The sequence below is a fragment of the Moschus berezovskii genome, chromosome X (genome assembly GCF_049115385.1).
Source record: "Moschus berezovskii isolate FMDL1 chromosome X, NW_MosBer_1.0, whole genome shotgun sequence".
Classification (NCBI taxonomy): Eukaryota; Metazoa; Chordata; class Mammalia; order Artiodactyla; family Moschidae; genus Moschus; species Moschus berezovskii.
Window position 1 is genome coordinate 55,200,931 of NC_142488.1, and position 22,400 is coordinate 55,223,330.

General features: G+C 43.6%; 1 protein-coding gene across 1 annotated transcript; it reads right to left on the reverse strand.

Moving 5' to 3' along the window:
- Window positions 1–550: 550 nt before the first annotated feature.
- TBC1D25 (TBC1 domain family member 25) lies at window positions 551–14,106 on the reverse strand. The gene is made up of 6 exons (XM_055393242.2): window positions 13,848–14,106; window positions 11,900–12,009; window positions 10,639–10,793; window positions 3,323–3,450; window positions 2,990–3,178; window positions 551–2,745 (listed from the first exon to the last, which is right to left on the reverse strand). The coding sequence occupies exons 1-6, from the start codon at window positions 13,965–13,967 to the stop codon at window positions 1,384–1,386; spliced, it is 2,064 nt and encodes a 687-aa protein (XP_055249217.1). The 5' UTR covers window positions 13,968–14,106; the 3' UTR covers window positions 551–1,383.
- Window positions 14,107–22,400: the final 8,294 nt, after the last annotated feature.

Sequence of the window (22,400 nt, forward strand, 5' to 3'; positions counted from 1 at the left end):
CACGGCATACACCCAGAGGGTGTCAGCCAGTTACTGACAAAGAAGGCCAGATTCCCCCATATCTTGGATTGGCCCCTGGGGCCAGGGTGCCTGAGCCCCTTATTTTCACTTGTTAGACCTAGAGTCTTGGAGATCCTAGGCATGGAATGGTCTTGACCCTGCGCCTCCAGTGACTGAGCTCTCATCTGAGAAGGGTGGTTAGCTTACCCTCCAATACCGGAGCGGGGCGGTGATAAGAACCTTTTAAGTTATCCCTAGCTTTATATGGCATTGTTGGGAGAGACAGATGAGAGGATGGCTGCCCTGATACCCACCTGCCTGCACTGCCTAGCACAGCAACTTCGGGCCAGAATCCGGCACAGTGAGGCTACAACTTGAAGGACCCCAGTTATTTCACTCACCACCGCCATGTCCTCTGTGCAGGGACGGCACTCAGGCTTCTGAGAAGGTAAGTGGAAAAAAAGCCCTTTTTTGGATCATTATCTTCCACATATGTAGGTGACTTCTCTTAGGGCCTCAGCTTTATTAGAGCTTGATACTTTTGTCCACAGTAATGGGATAGAGAAGACAAATATATGGTTTCCATTGCTGAAATGGTTAAGGTATCCATGAACTGGAAACCCAGTTTAGTGCCTGGAACCCTAGGCATGGCAAGGCTGTCCCCAAAGCATATGACAAGATTAGGAACCTTAGACCCCTGCCCAGGAACACTAGCATTCATGCATAAGACTCACAGGGAAGGGTCTGGATCTTAGAAATGGTGATATGTGGAATGCTAGAGGTAGCTCATCCAATGTTTCTAAGTAGCCCATACTTCCAAGTCTTTGTAATGAATCTTGCCCCGAGTAAGGCTCCCATCCCTCATTCAGGGGACTGTCTTAAAAACATATTTACAGACATCATCCAGACACTCACAGGCAGACAGATGTACCACAAAATAGCTTCAGGCCTCCTCAAGTGGTTTGACCTGGGCTCACCTTCTAGAACTGATTTATCAGTATCCATTCTCCTGTCACCAGGGAAGTGGGAGCCACCCTTCACTTGAAATGGGCAGTGTTTCAGCTCCAGCAGGTAAAGAGGCCCTGGGGATTCAATTTACAACAAAAACCAGGGAGACGGCAGAGAAATACACAGACCACAGTGACTTTTGTGTGTGCAAAGTACAGTTGTTAAAAACAAAACAAGAAAAACGGAGAAAGGAGGCCGGGGCCTCCAAGGGGCACTGTCAAAGCAAAGCCCCATACTCTCGGACCTGGGGAAGAGAGGGCACTATGCTCCCACAGGTCTAGGGCTGGCAGGCAGGGATGTGGGGTCTCATGTGTAGGCCCTCTTCGCAAAGAATGGAGATCTGATGGGGCTGATGGAGAGCGGAAGGGAGTCTGATCAAGATTGGGCTGTGGCCTCAGCTCCCTCCTCTGAGTCCCACATCTCTGACTGCAGGTAATCAGCAAAGAGAGCCTTGGCCCGGCGTAGGACGCGCCCCAGGTGGTGTTTTCGCACGAGGCGGTCAAAGTGCATGGCCAGCTCGTTGTAATCCAGCCCATTGCGCATGATGTGGTCACGGTGCTCCAGCAGGATGGCGAGGCACAGGAAGAGCATGAATGGGTTCCCTCGGCCAAACTCCTGGGGTGGGGGCAGGCCCAGTGGGGGTGGGGGTGGCAAGGACTTCACAGGGTCTTGTGGGGAGCCCACCTCTGGCATCAAGGGGGATCCGGCAGCCACGTCACCAGCAGGAGAGGCATCCTGGGTAGATGGTGGTGATGAGGAGGATGGGGAATCAGGGTGGGAAGAGGGGGAGAGCAGTGGGTCTGAGGAGTTCAGCAAGGGCTCAGAGAGAGACTTGGAACCAATGAGGGCAGCTGGGTAGGGCAGCTGAATCAGGGGGTCCCTCCTGGGGCCCGTTCTATCCCTGAGTTGCTGGAGGTCATCCAGACTGGCTTGCCTCAGAAGACGCCCCCCGCCACCAGGCCCCTGGCTGCTGGTGGTCAAGTGGTCAACAGCATCTTCAAAGGCACCGCCTCCTCCACCGGCGGGCCTCAGCATGTGTCTCTGTCGCATGGGCCGCCCCCGGTGGCCCCCGAAGCCCAGATCAACCACTAGGCTTGGGGGGCCCACGAGCTCTACCTCGTGCTCAGGAGGGTCAGGGGGTAGTGAGCTCCAGGTGACCTCCAGCATGCGCAAAGCATCGTCAAAGGCAAACTCGCGCTTGAGCTCAAGCAGCAACCAGCGGTAACAGAAAAAGAGGTCGTCAGCACCGGCTTCCTGCAGGTACTGGTAGAAGTCAGGGTCTGCGTGTCGCAGCAGCAGCTTGAGGTGAGCGAACTTGGTGGCCATGGCACGACCATCAGGGTGGAAGTTCGCAGCCAGGCGTTTCATGATGCCACAAAAGCAGACGAAGGCGTGGCCCTCGTGGTCCATGACAGCGAGGATGGGTGAGGCCAGGTCGCTCATGCCCTGGCAGTAGGACACCTGCGGGTGGGTAACGGCATAGGTGGTGAGCAGGTCGTGCAGAGCCCGCAAGTGTGGGCCGTCTTCGGGCCCCGCATAATAGGGGTGGGCCCGGTCAGTGCGCAGCACATCCTTGAGGACTGTGCTGCGGATGAACTCCAGGTCCTCGGGGCTTGCTCGCTGGGCCCACTCGCTCTTGAGTTGCTCATACTCCCGGCTCTTGCGTTTCATGTAGTCCATCCGCTCTCGGCCTGTCAGCCCGTCTGGGTATACATTCAGCAGGTACCGCCACACCACCTGGCCAGGGATGAAAGGGATGAGGTGACGGGTCTACAGATGAGCTGCCATGCCCTTGTGTGTACCTATCATCATCCAGCCACCCTGGGCCTCTGCTCTCCTTTGGAAAGGCCTGCCTTCCTACCACTGCATGCACTGGAACACTTCCACACCATCCCCTGAGAGTATGGCCCAGAGCATGTATCTCTCGAGCTATTCATGTGTGCGGGAGTGCTGGACCTACTGAGTGATGGAGAAGGCTCACCTTTCGCAGGGAGGGCTCGACACCACCATGATAGATCCGCAGGCGCAATTCCTCGGGGCGGGAGAGCTGGCCTTCATGGTTCAGGTAGGTATGAAACTCCGCATCGCTCAGGGGCGGCTTGAAGGGCTTGACATCTTCCCCATATGACCAGCTCAGCACCTGCTGGACCTTAGACAAGGTGCGGCCCACCTGTGAAAGAAGGAGGGGTGGGGGGATGCCACTGTTCAGCTGGGTAGGCCAGGGGCAGGTGCCAACTGGCAGGCTTGGAATTGGGGGTGCCAGCGAGGCACTGCCCTCCAATAACAGCTGGGCCCTGGGGTTCCCTGAAAGCACCTGAGAGATGATGGACTGTGTGAAGGGCAGGGCTGCTGTCGTCAGTGATGACCGCTTCTCAGCCAGTAGCACATCGGAGCCAATGACATCCTTGGGGCTGATTATGTCCCAGTCTTCCAGCAGCGGGCCTGGGCACACAGAATGACATGGTATGAGAACCCCAGAGCTCAGGGCCAGGTTCCTCTCCTTCTGAAGCCAGGCCACCCACAAGGCAATGAGCCACTCCACTCTCCCTTCCTCTGTCATCCTAATCACACAAAAAATAAAACCATGAATAATCTTCTGATGGAAACAGTCTCACAGAATGGCTGGTAGACTCTAATAGTAATATTTTAACAATACAAAGCAATGTTTATTGAGAGCACTATGTGCTAGGCACCGTGCCAGGGCTTAACATCAATATAAACAATAAGAACACAAGACAACACTTCCATAGGGCTGAGTGACAGGAAATGTTGTGACCTCTTTGCAAATGTTAACTCATTTACTATTCATACAGGTGAAAAATCTGCCTGCCAGTGCAAGAGACGTAAGAAAAGTGGGTCAGACCCCTGGGTGGGGAAGATTCCCTGGAGAAGGAAATGGCAACCCACTCCAGTGTTCTTCTTGGAGAATTCCATGGATAGAGGAGCCGGGTAGACTACAGTCCATGGGATTGCAGAGATGGACACAACTGAAGCAACTATGTATGAAGTACATACACACATGCACTCTCTAAATTGAGCACTATTATCACCAATCTTTCTAAGAGGAAACAGGCACAGCCAGGATTAGTATGAATAGTTGTCTAAGGTCCCATAGCGAGTGGGTAAAAGAACTGAAATTTGAAAGTCAGGCCCAAAGCTCAAGAACCCAAACCCTGAATCTTAACTTCCCACTAGTCCTCCTTCCACAACTGGTATAGACTACCATTATTCTCATCTTACAGACCATGACAAAAACGTTAGAAAAATTAGTAAGTGGCCAAGGACATGATAGGACTGTGATCTTTTATCTCATTCACCTTACTCCAGGGCCCAGGTAAATTTTAGCAAAAGTATCTGTGGAACAGGTATGTCATGCATGTTACACAGAAGAGACAAAGTTATGCTTAATTTTATCCAATTCTGATCCTTCGTCTCTCCCTTCTCTCTCTTCCTTACTCCCCCTTGCATGCCCCCCTCAAATGTCATGTTGCTTGAAGCAGCAATGGCCACTTGAGTCACTTTGAGAGACTCAAGAGATGTCCACCCTGGCACCACAGAACTGCTAAGTTGACAACAGCAAAGACAAGTGGCTTTCTAACTCTATTATATGAAACAAATCAACTGGGATTTGTTCAAGCCACTGTCATTTGCAGGCAAATGCCATCCCTAAGCAGCATTTCCATGAAGTCCACTATACTTTCTCCCACAGAGCTGAGGGGGAAGCAAACCCTGGGCCACAAGTCACTGCCTCTCCCTGGATGCCCCACTGGGCACTGCAAACCCAATGGGCCCACAAGAGGAGCCCGAGATCCATTCAGACATGACCTGCTCTGCAAGTCTGAACAGCGTGTCTATCTCTTCAATGGCTTAAGCCCCAAACCTGACAGACAGCTCTCGACTCCCAGGGCCTAACTGTTGCCAAGACCCATGGCTTCTGCATGCAGAACACACTTCAATTCCACTTCTTCTCTCAGCTCATACCACACCTCTCATCCAACCAGTCCCTGCTTCCCCTTTGCTCCTCCTTCTCCCCTCTCTCCCAACAGATGTCAGAATGGTCTTTCTAAAACATGAAAACACTTAAAATGAAGAAGATCACACTACTCAACAGGTAAAATGAAGAAGGTCACACCAATGGTCTGAAAGACCAAAGAGAAAAATCCTTTTCAAGGCACAGAGCTAAAGCTTAATGATGAGAGGAAAGCAGAGAGACCTGGAGGATGAGTCCAGGAGACCTGAGAGGCAAAAAGTAGGAAATGAAGGAGGAGAAAAGAGGTCAGGCAGAGACAGAATTACCAAGATATGAAGGAAAGTGTCCCTGAGATGAAGAAGTGGATTGGCAAGTCTCAGATAGGATCAATCAATGAATAGCATAGACCACGGGCCTCTCCTAACTCTTACTAATCTGCTAGCGAAATGCCCACATTCTAAGGATGAAGACAAACTCTTGCCAGCTTCCAAAGATAAAGAACAGGCTGCTTACAACTGGAAGGTCAGACTGCCAAAGGGCTTCTGTTCCACAACTCCGAAAGCAGGATAGTGACTTTCAGTATCCATGGAGCACTGACATGATAGGCCTGAGATCCAAGGGCCCCCATCCAGCCACATCAGTACATATCCACCACAACCAAAGAAAGACATTTCTGATTATTAGCATATATGTAACCCATGCACTAAAGAGGAATTAAAGAGCCTCTAGATGAAGGTGAAAGAGGAGACTGAAAAAGCTGGCTTAAAATTCAACATGCAAAAAACTAAGATCATGGCATCTGGTCCCATCACTTCATGACAAATAGATGGGGAAACAATGGAAACAGTGACAGACTATTTTCTTGAGCTCCAAAATCACTACAGATGGTGACTGCAGCCACAAAATTAAATTTTCTTCCTTGGAAGAAAAGTTATGATAAACCTAGACAGTGTATTAAAAAGCAGAGACATCACTTTGTTGACAAAGGTCTGGTGTATAATCAAAGCTATGGTTTTCCCAGTAGTCATGTACAGATGTGAGAGTTGGACCATAAAGAAAGCTGAGTGCTGAAGAATTGCTGCTTTTGAACTCTGGTGCTGGAGAAGACTTGCGAGTCCTTCAGATAACAAGGAGATCAAACCAGTCAGTCCTAAAGGAATCAACCCGAATATTCAGTGGAAGGACTGACACTGAAGCTGAAGCTCTAATACTTTGGCCACCTGATGCAAAGAGCTGACTCACTTGAAAAGAGCCTGATTGAGGGCAGGAGGAGAAGGGGGCGACAGAGGATGAGATGGCTGGATTGCATCACTGACTCAATGGACTGAGTTTGAGCAAACTCTGGGAGATAGTGAAGGTCAGGGAAGCCTGGCGTGCTGCAGTCCATGGGGTAGCAAAGAGTCGGACATGATTGAGCAACTGAACAACAACAACCCATGCACCTTACTGGAGGGGAACAAAGAAGTTCCCTAAGAAATGACTACTGAATGACTACAAGGGCTCATGGTGGGTGAAGGAAGGCAAAAGGGAAGGTACCTGGTAACAAGCCACAAGTTTTTAATATTAATATATAGTTATATATAAAATGACAAAGAGACTGTCATTGGGAGTGTAATATTGTTACATTAGAATTCCTGAAATGTAAGTGACTAAAGAAAAGATAATGACAGCCTGGAATTGAAAAAGAAAAAAACAATGCTGCCTAAGCAAAGCCCAAAAGTTAAGGGTTAGGGACCAGAAGAATGAGAATGAAAAGTGTTCCAAAGTTTCTGTTTCAAGGGCTAGGGTTGGTGGGGGTGGGGGAGACTGGAGGGGTAAAGTGGTCAAAAGGTGTCACTGTCAATTGTGTAAAAAAGCATAAATCCAGCTATGGAGTTTTTGTGAGAGACACAGTAAAGCTAGGTGACAAAGGTTAAAAATTGAAGAAATTTGAAGGTATACCTGGCAAACACAGAGCAAGAGCTGCTATGTGAATGTCAGAAAAAGCACTGCTCAAGACCGAAACATGGTAAGAAAGAGAGACATTCTATGTTGATTTTTTAAAAAGAAAGAAAGAACCCATTAATAAAATGGGCAAAGGATTTCCATAAGCACAAACTCATCTACTGGCAAAACTGGATCTGAACTGATATGAGACTATATTTAGTCTTTATGTAACCCACTAAGTATGAATATACACACATTTACCTGAAGAAACATTCAAGTTTCACTGTAGGGTGCTGTCTCAGGCCCTGCTTGCAGTATTACACAATATGTGCTACATGTACTCCACCTCCTTATGATAAAATTGTCAAATCTCCCAAATGCTAAATGATATATTCTGCCAATCAGAAATGTAATAGGTTTTTTTCTGAAACTGGGTAAAATTATTTTAACGTTTGTATGGAAGAATTCACATTTAAGAATAGTTAAGAAAAAGAAGAGCCCCCCCAAAAAATTGTGGGAGGAATGCAATGCTTGTCTTGGTAGAATTCAATATAGAAAGCCTAGAAATAAATCCAAGTACATATACTCTGGTCTGGGAAGATTCCACATGTCACAGGGCAACTAAGCCTGTGGGCCACAACTACTGAGTCTGGGCACCACAACGAAAGATCCTCTATGATGCAACCAAGACCTGATGCAGCCAAATAAATAAAACTAAAAAAAAATTAGGTCCACTAATCACAATGTTAACTGAGTAGAGATTTATATGTAAAAGAGAAAATAATAAGTGTGTTAGAAGAAAATAGAATATTTGTATAAAATAGAAGAATATTTGTATAAGCGTGTGGATGGGGAAGATGTTCTAAAGAGGAGAAATTCAGAAACCATACAGAAAAAGACAGATATATGTACAAGACTGCATACAAACATTAGTTTTTGATAGGACCAAAAGAGCACCACAAACAAGGCCACAAAACAAAAAGATAAGCTTGCAAAAAAAATATCTGCAATACATATGACAGAAAGGGAATTCATATCACAAATGCACAGATTGATTTCATCTAGGCTTGGCAATCTTCCAACTGAAGAGGTGACAGAAACTGAGTTATTCCCAGAAAGAGGGACTGGGCCATCTAAGTGATCACAACATGCCTGCTGCTTTCACATTCATGAACACAATCCCAAGAATTCCATTAATAATATTTATAACAGTGCCATCAATTGGACACTTACCTATTAATGTATAGTATGATTTATGTTAAACACATACCAATTGTGTACATATACAAACACAAATATACTTACATCTCTCTATAAGTGGACTAATTCGTGTGTGTATGTGTGTGTGAATAAAGGACCTGTAAGATTACACATCAAACTGATCAAAGTAGTCCCTGCAGGGCAAAAAGATAGGTCTGTATTGCATGCTAAGTCGCTTCAGTCATGTCTTTGTGACCCGATGGACCATAGCGCACCAGGCTCCTGTGTCCAGGGGATTCTCCAGGCAAGAATACTGGAATGGGTTGCCATGCCCTCCTCCAGGGAGTCTTCCCAACCTAGGGATCGAACTCATGCCTCTTATGTCTCTTGAAATGGCAGGCAGGTTCTTTACCACTAGTGCCATCTGTGAAGCCTAAGGTAGGGGATCAAGATTAGGCACAGTGATTCCAAGAGAGAGACTTCATCATTATTTCTAATATGGAAAATGTATTTACTGGATAATTAAAGATTAGTTTCATTAGGGAATTCCCTGGCAGTTCAGTGGTTAGGACTCTGAGATTTCACTGCTGAGGCCTGGGTTCAATCCCTGGTCAGGGAACTAAGATCCTGCAAACTGTGTGGTATGGAAAAAAAAAGCAACTCCAATCAAATTCCCATCAGTATCTTAATGAAATGATAAGCTAATTCTATTAAATGAAAAGAACTGTAAGTACACAAGAATATTCAAGAATAATTTTAAAAAGTAAAACATATATCATAAAGCTATGTGATTAAAACAACATGGAACTGGCTTAGGATTTAACAAAGAGATCAATGTAAGAGAATTAGGAATTCAGAAACAAATTTGTGTATTAGCAGTTTTGGAAATAAGACAATGGCAGAAATACAATGGAAATAACTGGAAAGTTGATTCTTTTTATAACGGTAACTTTTAAATGTCCTTTTGCCAAACTACTGGGTGTCTGTCTCTGTGTAATTTGCATTCCTCTCAGTTTGTGTGCAGTTGGGGTTTTCTTCACATGTTTATCAGCAGAGCAGATTTTATTTCTTTACTGAAATAGTGCTACTGTGTCTATTTTATAGGTAAGGAAATAGAGGCTTGGAGAATTAGCTAAGTGACTGACACAGTAGCACACAGGGCTGCTTGTGCAGAGGTTCCTGTGTCTCTGGCTACCAGCTTTTTTCCATTTGTCTCCCTGTCTCAGTCACTGTCTTTCCCTCTGACTCTTGTTTCTTTCTCTCTCTCTCTGATTCTCTTTTTCTCTAATCTCTTTTTTTAAATAAGCCCCACATTTTATAGTTGAATGTTTAAGAGCAAGGACTCTTGAAGCCAGTTCAGCCACCACCTGCGTTCAAATCACGCTTCTCCACTGTCTCTGTGACACGGACAGGTCCTGTCCCCTCTCTGAGCCTCAGTTTCCTCATCTGTAACATGGGGATAACGGTCATCCTTACTCTGTAGGACTGTTTTGACAATCCAGTGAATTAATATTATGTGTGTAGAGTGCCCTCAAGTGTTCAACACATGTTAGCTATTTATGTTATTATGACATCAATAAAATACCTATTCAGGCATCTCAAATAGGCACTGTGAATTTTCCTGAGACTGGAAACCATGTCTTCCACTCCACAACTTTTTACTTTAAAAAAATTTCAAATCTATGACAAAGTTAAAAAGATGAATACACTGACCATCCATACATCTTTCATCTACTCCCCTGACTGTTCACATTTTTTGCTGCATTTGCTTCATCTCATTCTCTCCATATATATATACATACATTTATTATTTTGCCAAGTTATTTGCAGATATCATAACACCTTACCCCTTAATACTTGTGTTTTTCCCAAGAACAAGGATATTTTCCTTCAATAACCATGATACCATAACCATATCCTGGAAATTTAACATTGACACTATTATTATCTGATGTATGCTTCATAATCAAATTTTCAGGACCATATCTTAATATCTGTGGGCTCCCTGGGACCAGTACAGGCAAAACTAGGGGAACAAATAAGAGAAGACTGAAAGTGGCTGAGAGATCAAAGGAACCAATCAATGAAAGTGAGTACAGGATGAGTGAATGAATAAATACAATTACCATGACTATAATCAGCATTATTATATTTACAATATTATAACTGAAACATATAATACTATAGCTGTATTGTTGTACTACATTCTGTAATTATCACTAGAGTATATGCTATAATAAATATGATAATTATTGCCATTAGAGCTAATACTTTTCGAGCATTCACTATGCAGCCATGCACCTTTTCAGGCACTTTTACATGAATTTCCCTGTTTAATCCTCATAATGGCCCTAAGATACCATTATCTCTACTTTATAGATAAAGAGATTGAGAGCCAGTGGCCAAGCCAGGATTTGGACCTAGGATTCCTTGCTCCTTAGCCCACTGTGAAGGAGTGTGTTGTGAGGAGTGGAGCCATCCTATAGGGAAAGGAGGGTATCACAGGGCAGTGCCCCAGAGCACCGGGTACTCACTGTCCTCAGTGGGCCGGATATCTACACGCAGGTGCAGGTAAGGTTTGGAGGCAGTGGCGAAGGCTGTGCTGAGGTCCCAGTCAGACAAGAGTGAGAGGTAAGCTTCCTGCCCCAGCCGATCTCGGCCCAGGTAGCTGATACCAAAGTTCTTCTTCCTGGACAGAGGAAACACAGCTTTCAGGGCCCCTGGGCCTGGGAAGCCTCAGGGACCATTTCCAAAAGAAGCCTGGGAAGTTTGTTTTACAAACACAGAAACAGACGCACATCTGCTTGTATCTGGAGAACACACTGAAAACTGGTACTGGGGTCTCCTCGAGGGAGGGTAACCGAGTAGTTGAGGGATGGAAGTGGGAAGAAAGCAGCTTTGTGCATAAAAAATAAAGCAAGCTGTACGGTTGTTATTTTTCACAACAGAAAATGTTTATGTAAAAAAGTCAAATAACAACTAAAAACTTGTTCTTTAGATAAACCAGTGCAACTCTATGCAAAGCATGTTGTGTGATAACTACTGTCACCATGAATGTGTTTAGTCACTCAGTTGTGTTCAACTCTTTGTGATCCCATGGACTGTAGCTTGCCAGGCTCCTCTGTCCATAGAATTTTCCAGGCAAGAATACTGAAATGGGTTGCCATTTCCTTCTCCAGGGGAATCTTTTCAACCCAGGAATCAAACCCTCATCTCCTGTGTCCCCTGCATTGAAGGTGGATTCTTTACCTGCTAAGCCATCACCAGAACCGACTGTCACCATGGAACCCCCCCCGCAAATACCCATCATTTTTGTACCCTTTGAGTTTGTTACCATGTGCATATATTCCTCCAAAATAACAATGATACCAAAATAACCATCACATTTGTCCCCAGGAGACACTATTTTTCATCTATCAGGTTGGCAAATTTTCTAATGTTTTTTAGTAACCAGTGTTTGTGAGGGTGTAAGGAAAACAGAAATTTTGTGGGCTGCTGGCTGAGATGGCAAATTGGTAACACCTACCTGGAGAACATTTTGGAAACATCTGTTGAAACTTAAAAAAGTACACACCCTTTAATTCAGCAATATCACTGCTAGGAATTTATCCTATGACTAGATTTTCCCAAAAAAATTCCAAGATATGTATGTGGCTATTTGTTTATTGTGGGACTATTTATATTAATAATAACAAAACAAACAACCTTCCCTACCAAACAACAACAATAAAAATGCCAAACCACTGCTGTCAAGGGGGGTGGCCCACTGGTTTTGCCCCGCACCCCATTACTCACCCATTCAAGTCAAAGGCTCGGATGAGGATGTGTTGTAACACATCGAGCGAAGTGATTTGGGGGTCCACAGCAAAAGAGCGAAACTCAAGTGGCAAGAAGTTCTCACATTTCTGTGGAGAGAAGACATGGGGTAGGCCATCAGGGGTCACATCACCACAATGACATGGATGATATGGCAGAAGGTAAGGGTAGAGATGTGGCAGGGGCCAGATCAAGGCAGGAGTTCTGGGCCATGGAGGGAACTGGGGTTTGTGCTCTGAGTGAGGGGGGAGACTTGGGAGAGTTCTGAGTAGAGAAGAGATGTGGTCTGATTCAGGATTTAACAGGACCCTTCTGGCTGCTCTATGAACAGTCCGTGGGGTACAAAGGAGAAAGCAGTGGTCCACTGAGGAGGAGGCTACTGCAATAGTCCAGGCACCCAATCCTCCTACATCCCCTCAAGGACGGTTGCCAAGATCACCATGTTCAATCTTTTGTTGTTCAGTCACTCAGTTGTATCCGACTCTTTGTGACCCCACGGACTGCAGCATGCCAGGCTTTCCTGTCCTTCACTATCTCCTGGAGTTTGCTCAAACTCATGTCCATTGAGTTCGTGATGCCATCCAACCACCTCATCCTCAGACGCCCCCTTCTTCTCCTGCCCTCAATCTCCCCCAGCATCAGGGTCTTATCCAATGAAGCCTTGAGAACCCCATGAATAGTATGAAAAGGCAAAAAGACATGTCCAGCCTGGCCCTTATTAAACCAGTCCTCCATGCCGCAACCAATCTAGCATGTCTATCTACAACACTCTCTTGCTTAAATCTCTTCAAAAGGAACCCCAGGATTCCCAACAGGAGCTTTTTTGAACTTTACACTCTGGTACTACCAAACTCCCAGAAGTTACTCTGAACACATTCTGGCTCCAGGCCTGTGTGTGTGGAGATCCCCCAGTCTGGAAGGTCCTTCCCACTCTTTAACTGGCTCACTCACAGCTTAAGCATATTCTCTTCTTTGAATACCCAAACCTCTACCTTTGAGCTTGCTCTATTACACTGAAGTGATGTTTACTTCTCTCGAGAATCTAACCTCTTCTCATCACCACCAGTGCCACCACCCTAGTCTGAGCCACTATCATTGCTTGCTGGAACTACTGCAACAGCTTTCTTATTCAAGAATAGAATACATGCCAAAGGCCCTTCACAATCTGCCCCTCTCTTAGCTCTCCTATCCACCCCCTACCACTCTTCCCCTCACTCTCTGGGCTCCAGCAATATGGAAACCTAAGGGAACATGCCAAGCTCATCACCACTTCCCAGCTTTTCTCTCAGTCTAAAACACTCTCCTTGCTGTTCTCTCGGTCTAAAACACTCTTCCCCCCTGATAAGCACATTGGTGACTCCTTTTTATTTGGGTCTCTGTTCCTTCAATACCTTTCTGGGTATTTCCCTGTACGACCTTGGCTAAAGGAACTCCCTAGTTCGGAATCTTTTTCGTTATCTCCCCATGACATTCACCAGTGTCTGAAGCATTTCCTTTATTTAGCTGTTTGTCTCCCCGACGAGTGTGTCTGCTCATCCAGGGTGGGGATTTGCACAAAAGTGCACTCTCAACACAATGTTAAACTGATGTCAGCACCTCCTTTTCAGACAGCAACAACCTCCCTCATTCCTCAGGGCTCCGCTCCATTAAGGTCCCTCCTCCAACCCTATAGCCCCTCCTCTCTACCCACAATCTCCACCTATCCATTCCAGAGGGCCCTACCCTTCTATTTGCAATCCCCACGCCCCACCCTCTGCCCCCGCATTCCCAGGTCCAGCCTTCCCCCAGCCCCCACCCAAGCCACCAATATTCTGCCCTCTAGCCTCTCCCCTCACGTAACACCCCAATTCTCAGGTCCCGCCCTCCATCCTAGGACAGCCACCACCTTCCCCTCTGGGCGGGCTGAACGACGGGCCACCAGCCTCACCTTGACTCGGACCCGCACCACCTCTCGCTCCTCCTCCTCAGCTGCCGCCGCCTGGGCTCCCCCACCAGGCGAGGGCGCTCCGGAGCCAGCCAAGTCCGAGGACCCAGAGGCTGTCGCCATCCTGCTGCCACCCACCTCAGGGTGACAGCTGACCGTTGCCCCCTACCCTTGTGCGCACGCCAGAATGCGGGCGCCCGCGGCCCCACCTTGTGCCCTGGTGCAGGCGCAGAGGGCGCCACGCGACCCTACCCACCCCCCGCTTGGCACAGGGAGGAGGTCACTTCTGCGCTTGCGCAGAGTGTGCTATTGCCAAGAGCCCCGCCCCCCAAAGCCGGGCATTTTGCCTCACTTTAGTCAGTGTGCAGGCGCCTACTGAGGCCCCGCCTCCCTCCTCCTTGATTTGGTCACTTTGCTTCCGGATTCGCCTAGGTGTGTGTCAACGCGGCGACCTATTGGGGCGAGACAATTGGGCGGGGAAAGGACGCTGCTGCGCGATAACGTCAAGGCCCCACGTCCTGCTCCAAATCGCCTCTTGTCTCTGCTTAGAGATGACGTCATCTATTTAAAATCATTTCAAATGAATCTGCTGAATGGAAGAGTAATCTTTTTCCCACAAGCTTTTAAAAAATAGCTTACATGTTATGAAAATTCAAGGACCTGTACATTTAGATTTTTGCAGTTTCTGCCTGCATTTTATACTTCAATAAATAATTTACCCACAAAAGCCATTTGTATGCTCTGTGGACAAGTTTGCCTCTGTTTTTTTTTTTTTTTTCTGTATTTATTTATTTTTTTTTCTGTAATTATTTTTTATTGGAGGCAAATTATTTTACAATATTATATTGGTTGGTTTTGCCATACATTGATATGAATTTGCCCCGGGTTTACATAAGTTCCCCCTCCTGAACCCCCCTCCCACCTCCCTCCTCCCTTTATCCTCCCTCTGGGTCATCCCCGCATGCCAGCCCCGAGCATCCTATAACATGCATTGACCCTGAACTAGTGATTCGTTTCACATATGACAACATACGTGTTTCAATGCCATTCTCCCAAATCATCCCACCCTCACCCTCTCCCATAGAGTCCCAAAGACTGTTCTATACATCTGTGTCTCTTTTGCTGTCTCGTATACAGGGTTATCATTTGCATCTTTCTAAATTCCATATATATGTGTTAGTATACTGTATTGGTGTTTTTCTTTCTGGCTTACTTCACTCTGTATAATAGGCTCCAGTTTCATCCACCTCATTAGAACTGATTCAAATGTATTCTTTTTAATGGCTGGATAATACTCCATTGTGTATATGTACCAAAGCTTTCTTATCCATTCGTCTGCAGATGGACATCTAGGTTGCTTCCATGTCCTGGCTATTATAAACAGTGCTGCAATGAACATTGGAGTACACGTGTCTCTTTCAATTCTGGTTTCCTCGGTGTGTATGCCCAGGAGTGCGATTGCTGGATCATATGGCAGTTCTATTTCCAATTTTTTGAGGAATCTCCATACTGTTCTCCATAATGGCTGTACTAGTTTGCATTCCCACCAACAGTGTAAGAGGGTTCCTTTCTCTCCACATCCTCTCCAGCATTTATTGCATGTAGACTTTTGGATAGCAGCCATTCTGACTGGTGTGAAATGGTATCTCATTGTGGTTTTGGTTTGCATCTCTCTGATTATGAGGGATGTTGAGCATTTTTTCATGTGTTTGTTAGCCATTTTTATGTCTTCTTTGGAGAAATGTCTGTTTAGTTCTTTGGCCCGTTTTTTGATTGGGTCATTTATTTTTCTGGAATTGAGCTGCAGGAGCTGCTTGTATAATTTGGAGATTAATCCTTTATCAGTTGCTTCATTTGCTATTATTTTCTCCCATTCTGAAGGCTGTCTTTTCACCTTACTTATAGTTTCCTTTGCTGTGCAGAAGCTTTTGATTTTAATTAGGTCCCATTTGTTTATTTTTGCTTTTATTTCCAATATTCTGGGAGGTGGGTCATGGAGGATCCTGCTGTGATTTATGTCGGAGAGTGTTTTGCCTACGTTCTCCTCTAGGAGTTTTATAGTTTCTGGTCTTACATTTAGCTCTCTAATCCATTTTGAGTTTATTTTGGTGTATGGTGTTAGGAAGTGTTCTAGTTTCATTCTTTTACAAGTGGCTGACCAGTTTTCCCAGCACCACTTGTTAAAGAGACTGTCTTTTCTCCATTTGATATTCTTGCCTCCTTTGTCAAAGATGAGGTGTCCATAGGTGCGTGGATTTATCTCTGGGCTTTCTATTTTGTTCCATTGATCTATATTTCTGTCTTTATGCCAGTACCATACTGTCTTGATGACTGTGGCTTTGTAGTAGAGCCTGAAGTCCGGCAGGTTAATTCCCCCAGTTCCATTTTTCTTCCTCAAGATTGCTTTGGCTATTCGAGGTTTTTTGTATTTCCATACAAATTGTGAGATTATTTGTTCTAGTTCTGTGAAAAAGATCGTTGGTAGCTTGATAGGGATTGCATTGAATGTATAAATCACTTTGGGTAGTATACTCATTTTTACAATATTTATTCTTCCAATCCATGAGCATGGTATATTTCTCCATCTATTAGTGTCCTCTTTGATTGCTTTCAGTAGTGTTTTATAGTTTTCTATGTACAAGTCTTTTGTTTCCTTAGGTAGATATATTCCTAAGTATTTAATTCTTTTCGTTGCAACAGTGAATGGAATAGTTTCCTTAATTTCTCTTTCTATTTTCTCATTATTAGTGTATAGGAATGCAAGGGATTTCTGTGTGTTGATTTTATATCCTGCAACGTTACTGTAATCATTGATTAGCTCTAGTAGTTTTCTGGTAGAGTCTCTAGGGTTTTCTGTGTAGAGGATCATGTCATCAGCGAACAGTGAAAGTTTTACTTCTTCTTTTCCAATTTGTATTCCTTTTATGTCTTTTTCTGCTCTGATTGCTGTAGCCAAAACTTCCAGAACTATGTTGAATAGTAGTGGTGAGAGTGGGCACCCTTGTCTTGTTCCTGACTTTAGGGGAAATGCTTTCAGTTTTTCACCATTGAGGATAATGTTTGCTGTGGGTTTGTCATATATAGCTTTTATTATGTTGAGGTATGTCCCTTCTATTCCCACTTTCTGGAGGGTTTTTATCATGAATGGATGTTGAATTTTGTCGAAGGCTTTCTCTGCATCTATTGAGATAATCATATGATTTTTATTTTTCAGTTTGTTAATGTGGTGTATTACGTTGACTGATTTGCGGATATTGAAGAATCCTTGCATTCCTGGGATAAAGCCCACTTGGTCATGATGTATGATCTTCTTAATATGCTGTTGGATTCTGATTGCTAGAATTTTGTTAAGTATTTTTGCATCTATGTTCATCAGTGATATTGGCCTGTAGTTTTCTTTTTTTGTGGGGTCTTTACCAGGTTTTGGGATTAGGGTGATGGTGGCCTCATAGAATGAGTTTGGAAGTTTCCCTTCCTCAGCAATTTTCTGGAAGAGTTTGAGTAGAATAGGTGTTAGCTCTTCTCTAAATTTTTGGTAGAATTCAGCTGTGAAGCCGTCTGGACCTGGGCTTTTGTTTGCTGGGAGATTTTTTATTACAGTTTCAATTTCCATGCTTGTGATGGGTCTGTTCAGATTTTCTATTTCTTCCTGGTTCAGTTTTGGAAAGTTGTATTTTTCTAGGAATTTGTCCATTTCTTCCAGGTTATTCATTTTATTGCCATATAATTCCTGATAGTATTCTCTAATAATCCTTTGTATTTCTGTGTTGTCAGTTGTGATCTCTCCATTTTCATTTCTAATTTTATTGATTTGGTTCTTCTCCCTTTGTTTCTTGATAAGTCTGGCTAGTGGTTTGTCAATTTTATTTACCTTCTCAAAGAACCAGCTTTTGGCTTTGTTGATTTTTGCTATAGTCTCTTTTGTTTCTTTTGCATTTATCTCTGCCCTAATTTTTACAATTTCTTTCCTTCTACTGACCCTGGGGTTCTTCATTTCTTCCTTTTCTAGTTGCTTTAGATGTAGAGTTAGGTTATTTAGTTGACTTTTTTCTTGTTTCTTGAGGTGTGCCTGTATTGCTATGAACTTCCCCCTTAGCACTGCTTGTACAGTGTCCCAGAGGTTTTGGGTTGTTGTGTTTTCATTTTCATTCATTTCTATGCATATTTTCATTTCTCTTTTGATTTCTTCTATGATTTGTTCGTTGTTCAGCAGTGTGTTGTTCAGCCTCCATATGTTGGCATGTTTAATAGTTTTTCTCCCATAATTGAGATCTAATTTTACTGCATTGTTGTCAGAAAAGATGCATGGAATGATTTCAGCTTTTTTGAATTTACCAAGGCTAGATTTATGGCCCAGGATGTGATCTATCCTGGAAAAGGTTCCATGTGCACTTGAGAAAAAGGTGAAATTCATTGTTTTGGGGTGAAATGTCCTATAGATATCAATTAGGTCTAACTGGTCTATTGTATCATTTAAAGATTGTGTTTCCTTGTTAATTTTCTGTTTAGTTGATCTATCCATAGATGTAAGCGGGGTATTAAAATCTCCCACTATTATTGCATTATTGTTAATTTCCCCTTTCATACTTGTTAGTAATTGTCTTACATATTGCGGTGCTCCTATGTTGGGTGCATAAATATTTATAATTGTTATATCTTCATCTTGGATTGATCCTTTGATCATTATGTAGTTTCCTTCTTTGTCTCTTTTCACAGCCTTTGTTTTAAAGTCTATTTTATCTGATATGAGTATTGCTACTCCTGCTTTCTTTTGGTCTCTATTTGCATGGAATATCTTTTTCCAGCCCTTCACTTTCAGTCTGTATGTGTCCCTCGTTTTGAGGTGGGTCTCTTGCAGACAACATATATGGGGGTCTTGTTTTTGTATCCATTCAGCCAGCCTTTGTCGTTTGGTTGGGGCATTCAACCCATTTACGTTTAAGGTAATTATTGATAAGTACGATCCCGTAGCCATTTTCTTTATTGCTTTGGGTTCGAGTTTATACACCCTTTCTGTGTTTCCTGTCTAGAAAAGATCCTTTAGCATTTGTTGGAGAGCTGGTTTGGTAATGCTGAATTCTCTCAGCTTTTGCTTGTCTGTAAAGCTTTTGATTTCTCCTTCATATTTGAATGAGATCCTTGCTGGGTACAGTAGTCTGGGCTGTAGGTTATTTTCTTTCATCACTTTAAGTATGTCTTGCCATTCCCTCCTGGCCTGAAGAGTTTCTGTTGAAAGATCAGCTGTTATCCTTATGGGAATCCCCTTGTGTGTTATTTGCTGTTTTTCCCTTGCTGCTTTTAATATTTGTTCTTTGTGTTTGATCTTTGTTAATTTGATTAATATGTGTCTAGGAGTATTTCGCCTTGGGTTTATCCTGTTGGGGACTCTCTGGGTTTCTTGGACTTGGGTGATTATTTCTTTCCCTATTTTAGGGAAGTTTTCAACTATTATCTCCTCAAGTATTCTTTCATGGTCTTTCTTTTTGTCTTCTTCTTCTGGGATTCCTATGATTCGAATGTTGGAGCGTTTAACATTGTCCCAGAGGTCTCTAATATTGTTCTCATTTCTTTTAATTTGTTTTTCTTTATTCCTCTCTGTTTCATTTATTTCTACAATTCTATCTTCTAGCTCGCTTATCCTGTCTTCTGCCTCTGTTATTCTACTGTTTGTTCCCTCCAGAGTGTTTCTGATCTCATCTATTGTATTATTCATTGTATATTGACTCTTTTTTTATTTCCTCTAAGTCCTTATTAAACCTTTCTTCCATCTTCTCAATCCTTTTCTCCAGGTTATTTATCTGTAACTCCATTTTGCTTTCAAGATTTTGAATCATTTTCACCACCAAAATTCGAAATTCTTTTTCATGTAGATTCCCTATATCTTCCTCTTTTGCTTGTGTTGGTGGGCATTTATCTTGTTCCTTTACTTGCTGGGTATTTCTCTGCTTCTTCATCTTGCTTATAATGCTTTGCTTGGGGTGGCCTTTCCCTCTTCTGGCCGCTTGTGGAGTTCTCTTTATTATGTAGTTTCCTTGCTGTGTGTGGGGTTGGACAGGTGACTTGTCAAGGTTCCCTGGTTATGGAAGCCTGTGTCGGTGTTCTGGTGGGTGGAGCTGGATTTCTTCTCTCTGGAGTGCAATGAAGTGTCCAGTAATGAGTTATGAGATGTCAGTGGGTTTGGAGTGACTTTGGGCAGCCTGTATATTGAAGCTCAGGGCTAGTTTCCTGTGTTACTGGAGAATTTGCGTGGTATGTCTTGCTCTGGAACTTGTTGACCCTTGGGTTTAGCGTAGGTATGGAGACGTTTAATGAGCTCCTATCGATTAATGTTCCCTGGAGTCAGGACTTCTCTGGTGTTCTCAGGATTCGGGTTTAAGCCTCTTGCCTCTGGTTTTTGGTCTTATTCTTGGAGTAGTCTCTAGCCGTCTCTGTCATTTCCAAGGTGGTTCCCTCTGTTTTAGCTTCTGTCTGCTGGTCTCTTCAGTGTCTAATTTCCTCCCTGATACTAGGGGGTGGGTGGACACTTTTTAAGGCTCAGTTGTTAAGTCCTGTTCTGGGAAGGGAGGAACGCTGCAGTCGATTATCTCTGGCGTCTGTGGGGAGTGCTCGCAGCGTTAATTTTCTGTTTAGTTGATCTATCCATAGATGTAAGTGGGGTATTAAAATCTCCCACTATTATTGCATTATTGTTAATTTCCCCTTTCATACTTGTTAGTAATTGTCTTACATATTGCGGTGCTCCTATGTTGGGTGCATAAATATTTATAATTGTTGTATCTTCATCTTGGATTGATCCTTTGATCATTATGTAGTTTCCTTCTTTGTCTCTTTTCACAGCCTTTGTTTTAAAGTCTATTTTATCTGATATGAGTATTGCTACTCCTGCTTTCTTTTGGTCTCTATTTGCATGGAATATCTTTTTCCAGCCCTTCACTTTCAGTCTGTATGTGTCCCTCGTTTTGAGGTGGGTCTCTTGCAGACAACATATATGGGGGTTTTGTTTTTGTATCCATTCAGCCAGCCTTTGTCTTTTGGTTGGGGCATTCAACCCATTTACGTTTAAGGTAATTATTGATAAGTACGATCCCGTTGCCATTTTCTTTATTGCTTTGGGTTCGAGTTTATACACCCTTTCTGTGTTTCCTGTCTAGAAAAGATCCTTTAGCATTTGTTGGAGAGCTGGTTTGGTAATGCTGAATTCTCTCAGCTTTTGCTTGTCTGTAAAGCTTTTGATTTCTCCTTCATATTTGAATGAGATCCTTGCTGGGTACAGTAGTCTGGGCTGTAGGTTATTTTCTTTCATCACTTTAAGTATGTCTTGCCATTCCCTCCTGGCCTGAAGAGTTTCTGTTGAAAGATCAGCTGTTATCCTTATGGGAATCCCCTTGTGTGTTATTTGCTGTTTTTCCCTTGCTGCTTTTAATATTTGTTCTTTGTGTTTGATCTTTGTTAATTTGATTAATATGTGTCTAGGAGTATTTCGCCTTGGGTGCCTCTGTTTTTATTGAATCTTTACAACACGTTGAAGTCAGTCCTGTTATTAAACGGTGTATGCTCACCAAATATCAGCTGAATACTGGACATATTTTAGACTCCTTTGAGAAAGTTTATGTACCACAAAATGCAAAAAGCCATTCTCACTTTACTGTACAACGTCTCTATGGTTTGGACAAAATACACGCTGCCCTTAAAAATGTAATTTCTAACCAAGGAATCCTGTAAGGTACCTGGACTTCAGCTAATGTTGCAGTATTGTACGAATGTTACCCTTAATGTTACCTTTTTAGAGAAGTCTCCTTTTCTAAAACACTTTTTGTGGCACTACCAGGTTTTCTCATGGAAACAAGGAGTTTGAAAGTCGCTTTTCATTAAAATTATCATAGAGTGGAATGTGCAAAACATTAGCCTAGAACTTGGAATTTATCCTAAGGGCCTTGGAGCACAGGCTTATGATGTGTTCAGATGCCCCTGTCTTGGTTGTGGAGAAACCTCTGGAAGGAAATATACTGGAAGCAAGGAGAGCAAAAAGGAGGTCCTTGCCATAGTGTGGGGGAGAATTTTATTTTATTTGTTCATTCTTCCATTCAACAAAGTGTGTACCAGATAGTTTAAATATATTAATTCATCTAATCTGATAAAAATCCTGAGGTAGGTACTATCATTATCAGCATTTTACATATGAAAGCACTGAATAAAGGTCATTGGAAAGTATGCTCAAGGTCAAAGGGATAGTAAATGGCAGAGAGAAGAGAGTGCAATGGACAGAAGGTGGGGTTGTGCCTGCTGTGCTTGAGGGAGAGCAAGGGCACCATCATGCCTTAAGTAAACAATGAGGTAAGTGATGGATCTGAGGTGAGAAATTAATGCAGGGCTTTGGGTTAACAGTGAGGCATTTCTCAAAAAGTGACACTGTAGGCTCAAGCAGAACCAAGATTTAAACTGAAGTCCTGCTCTGCACAGGTCACCTGGAGCCTATCGACAGGTATCTGCAGTTTAATTATTCATGGTCATCTCTACAAAATTCCTCAAGTACCCATTTGTTTTATGACTGAAGGT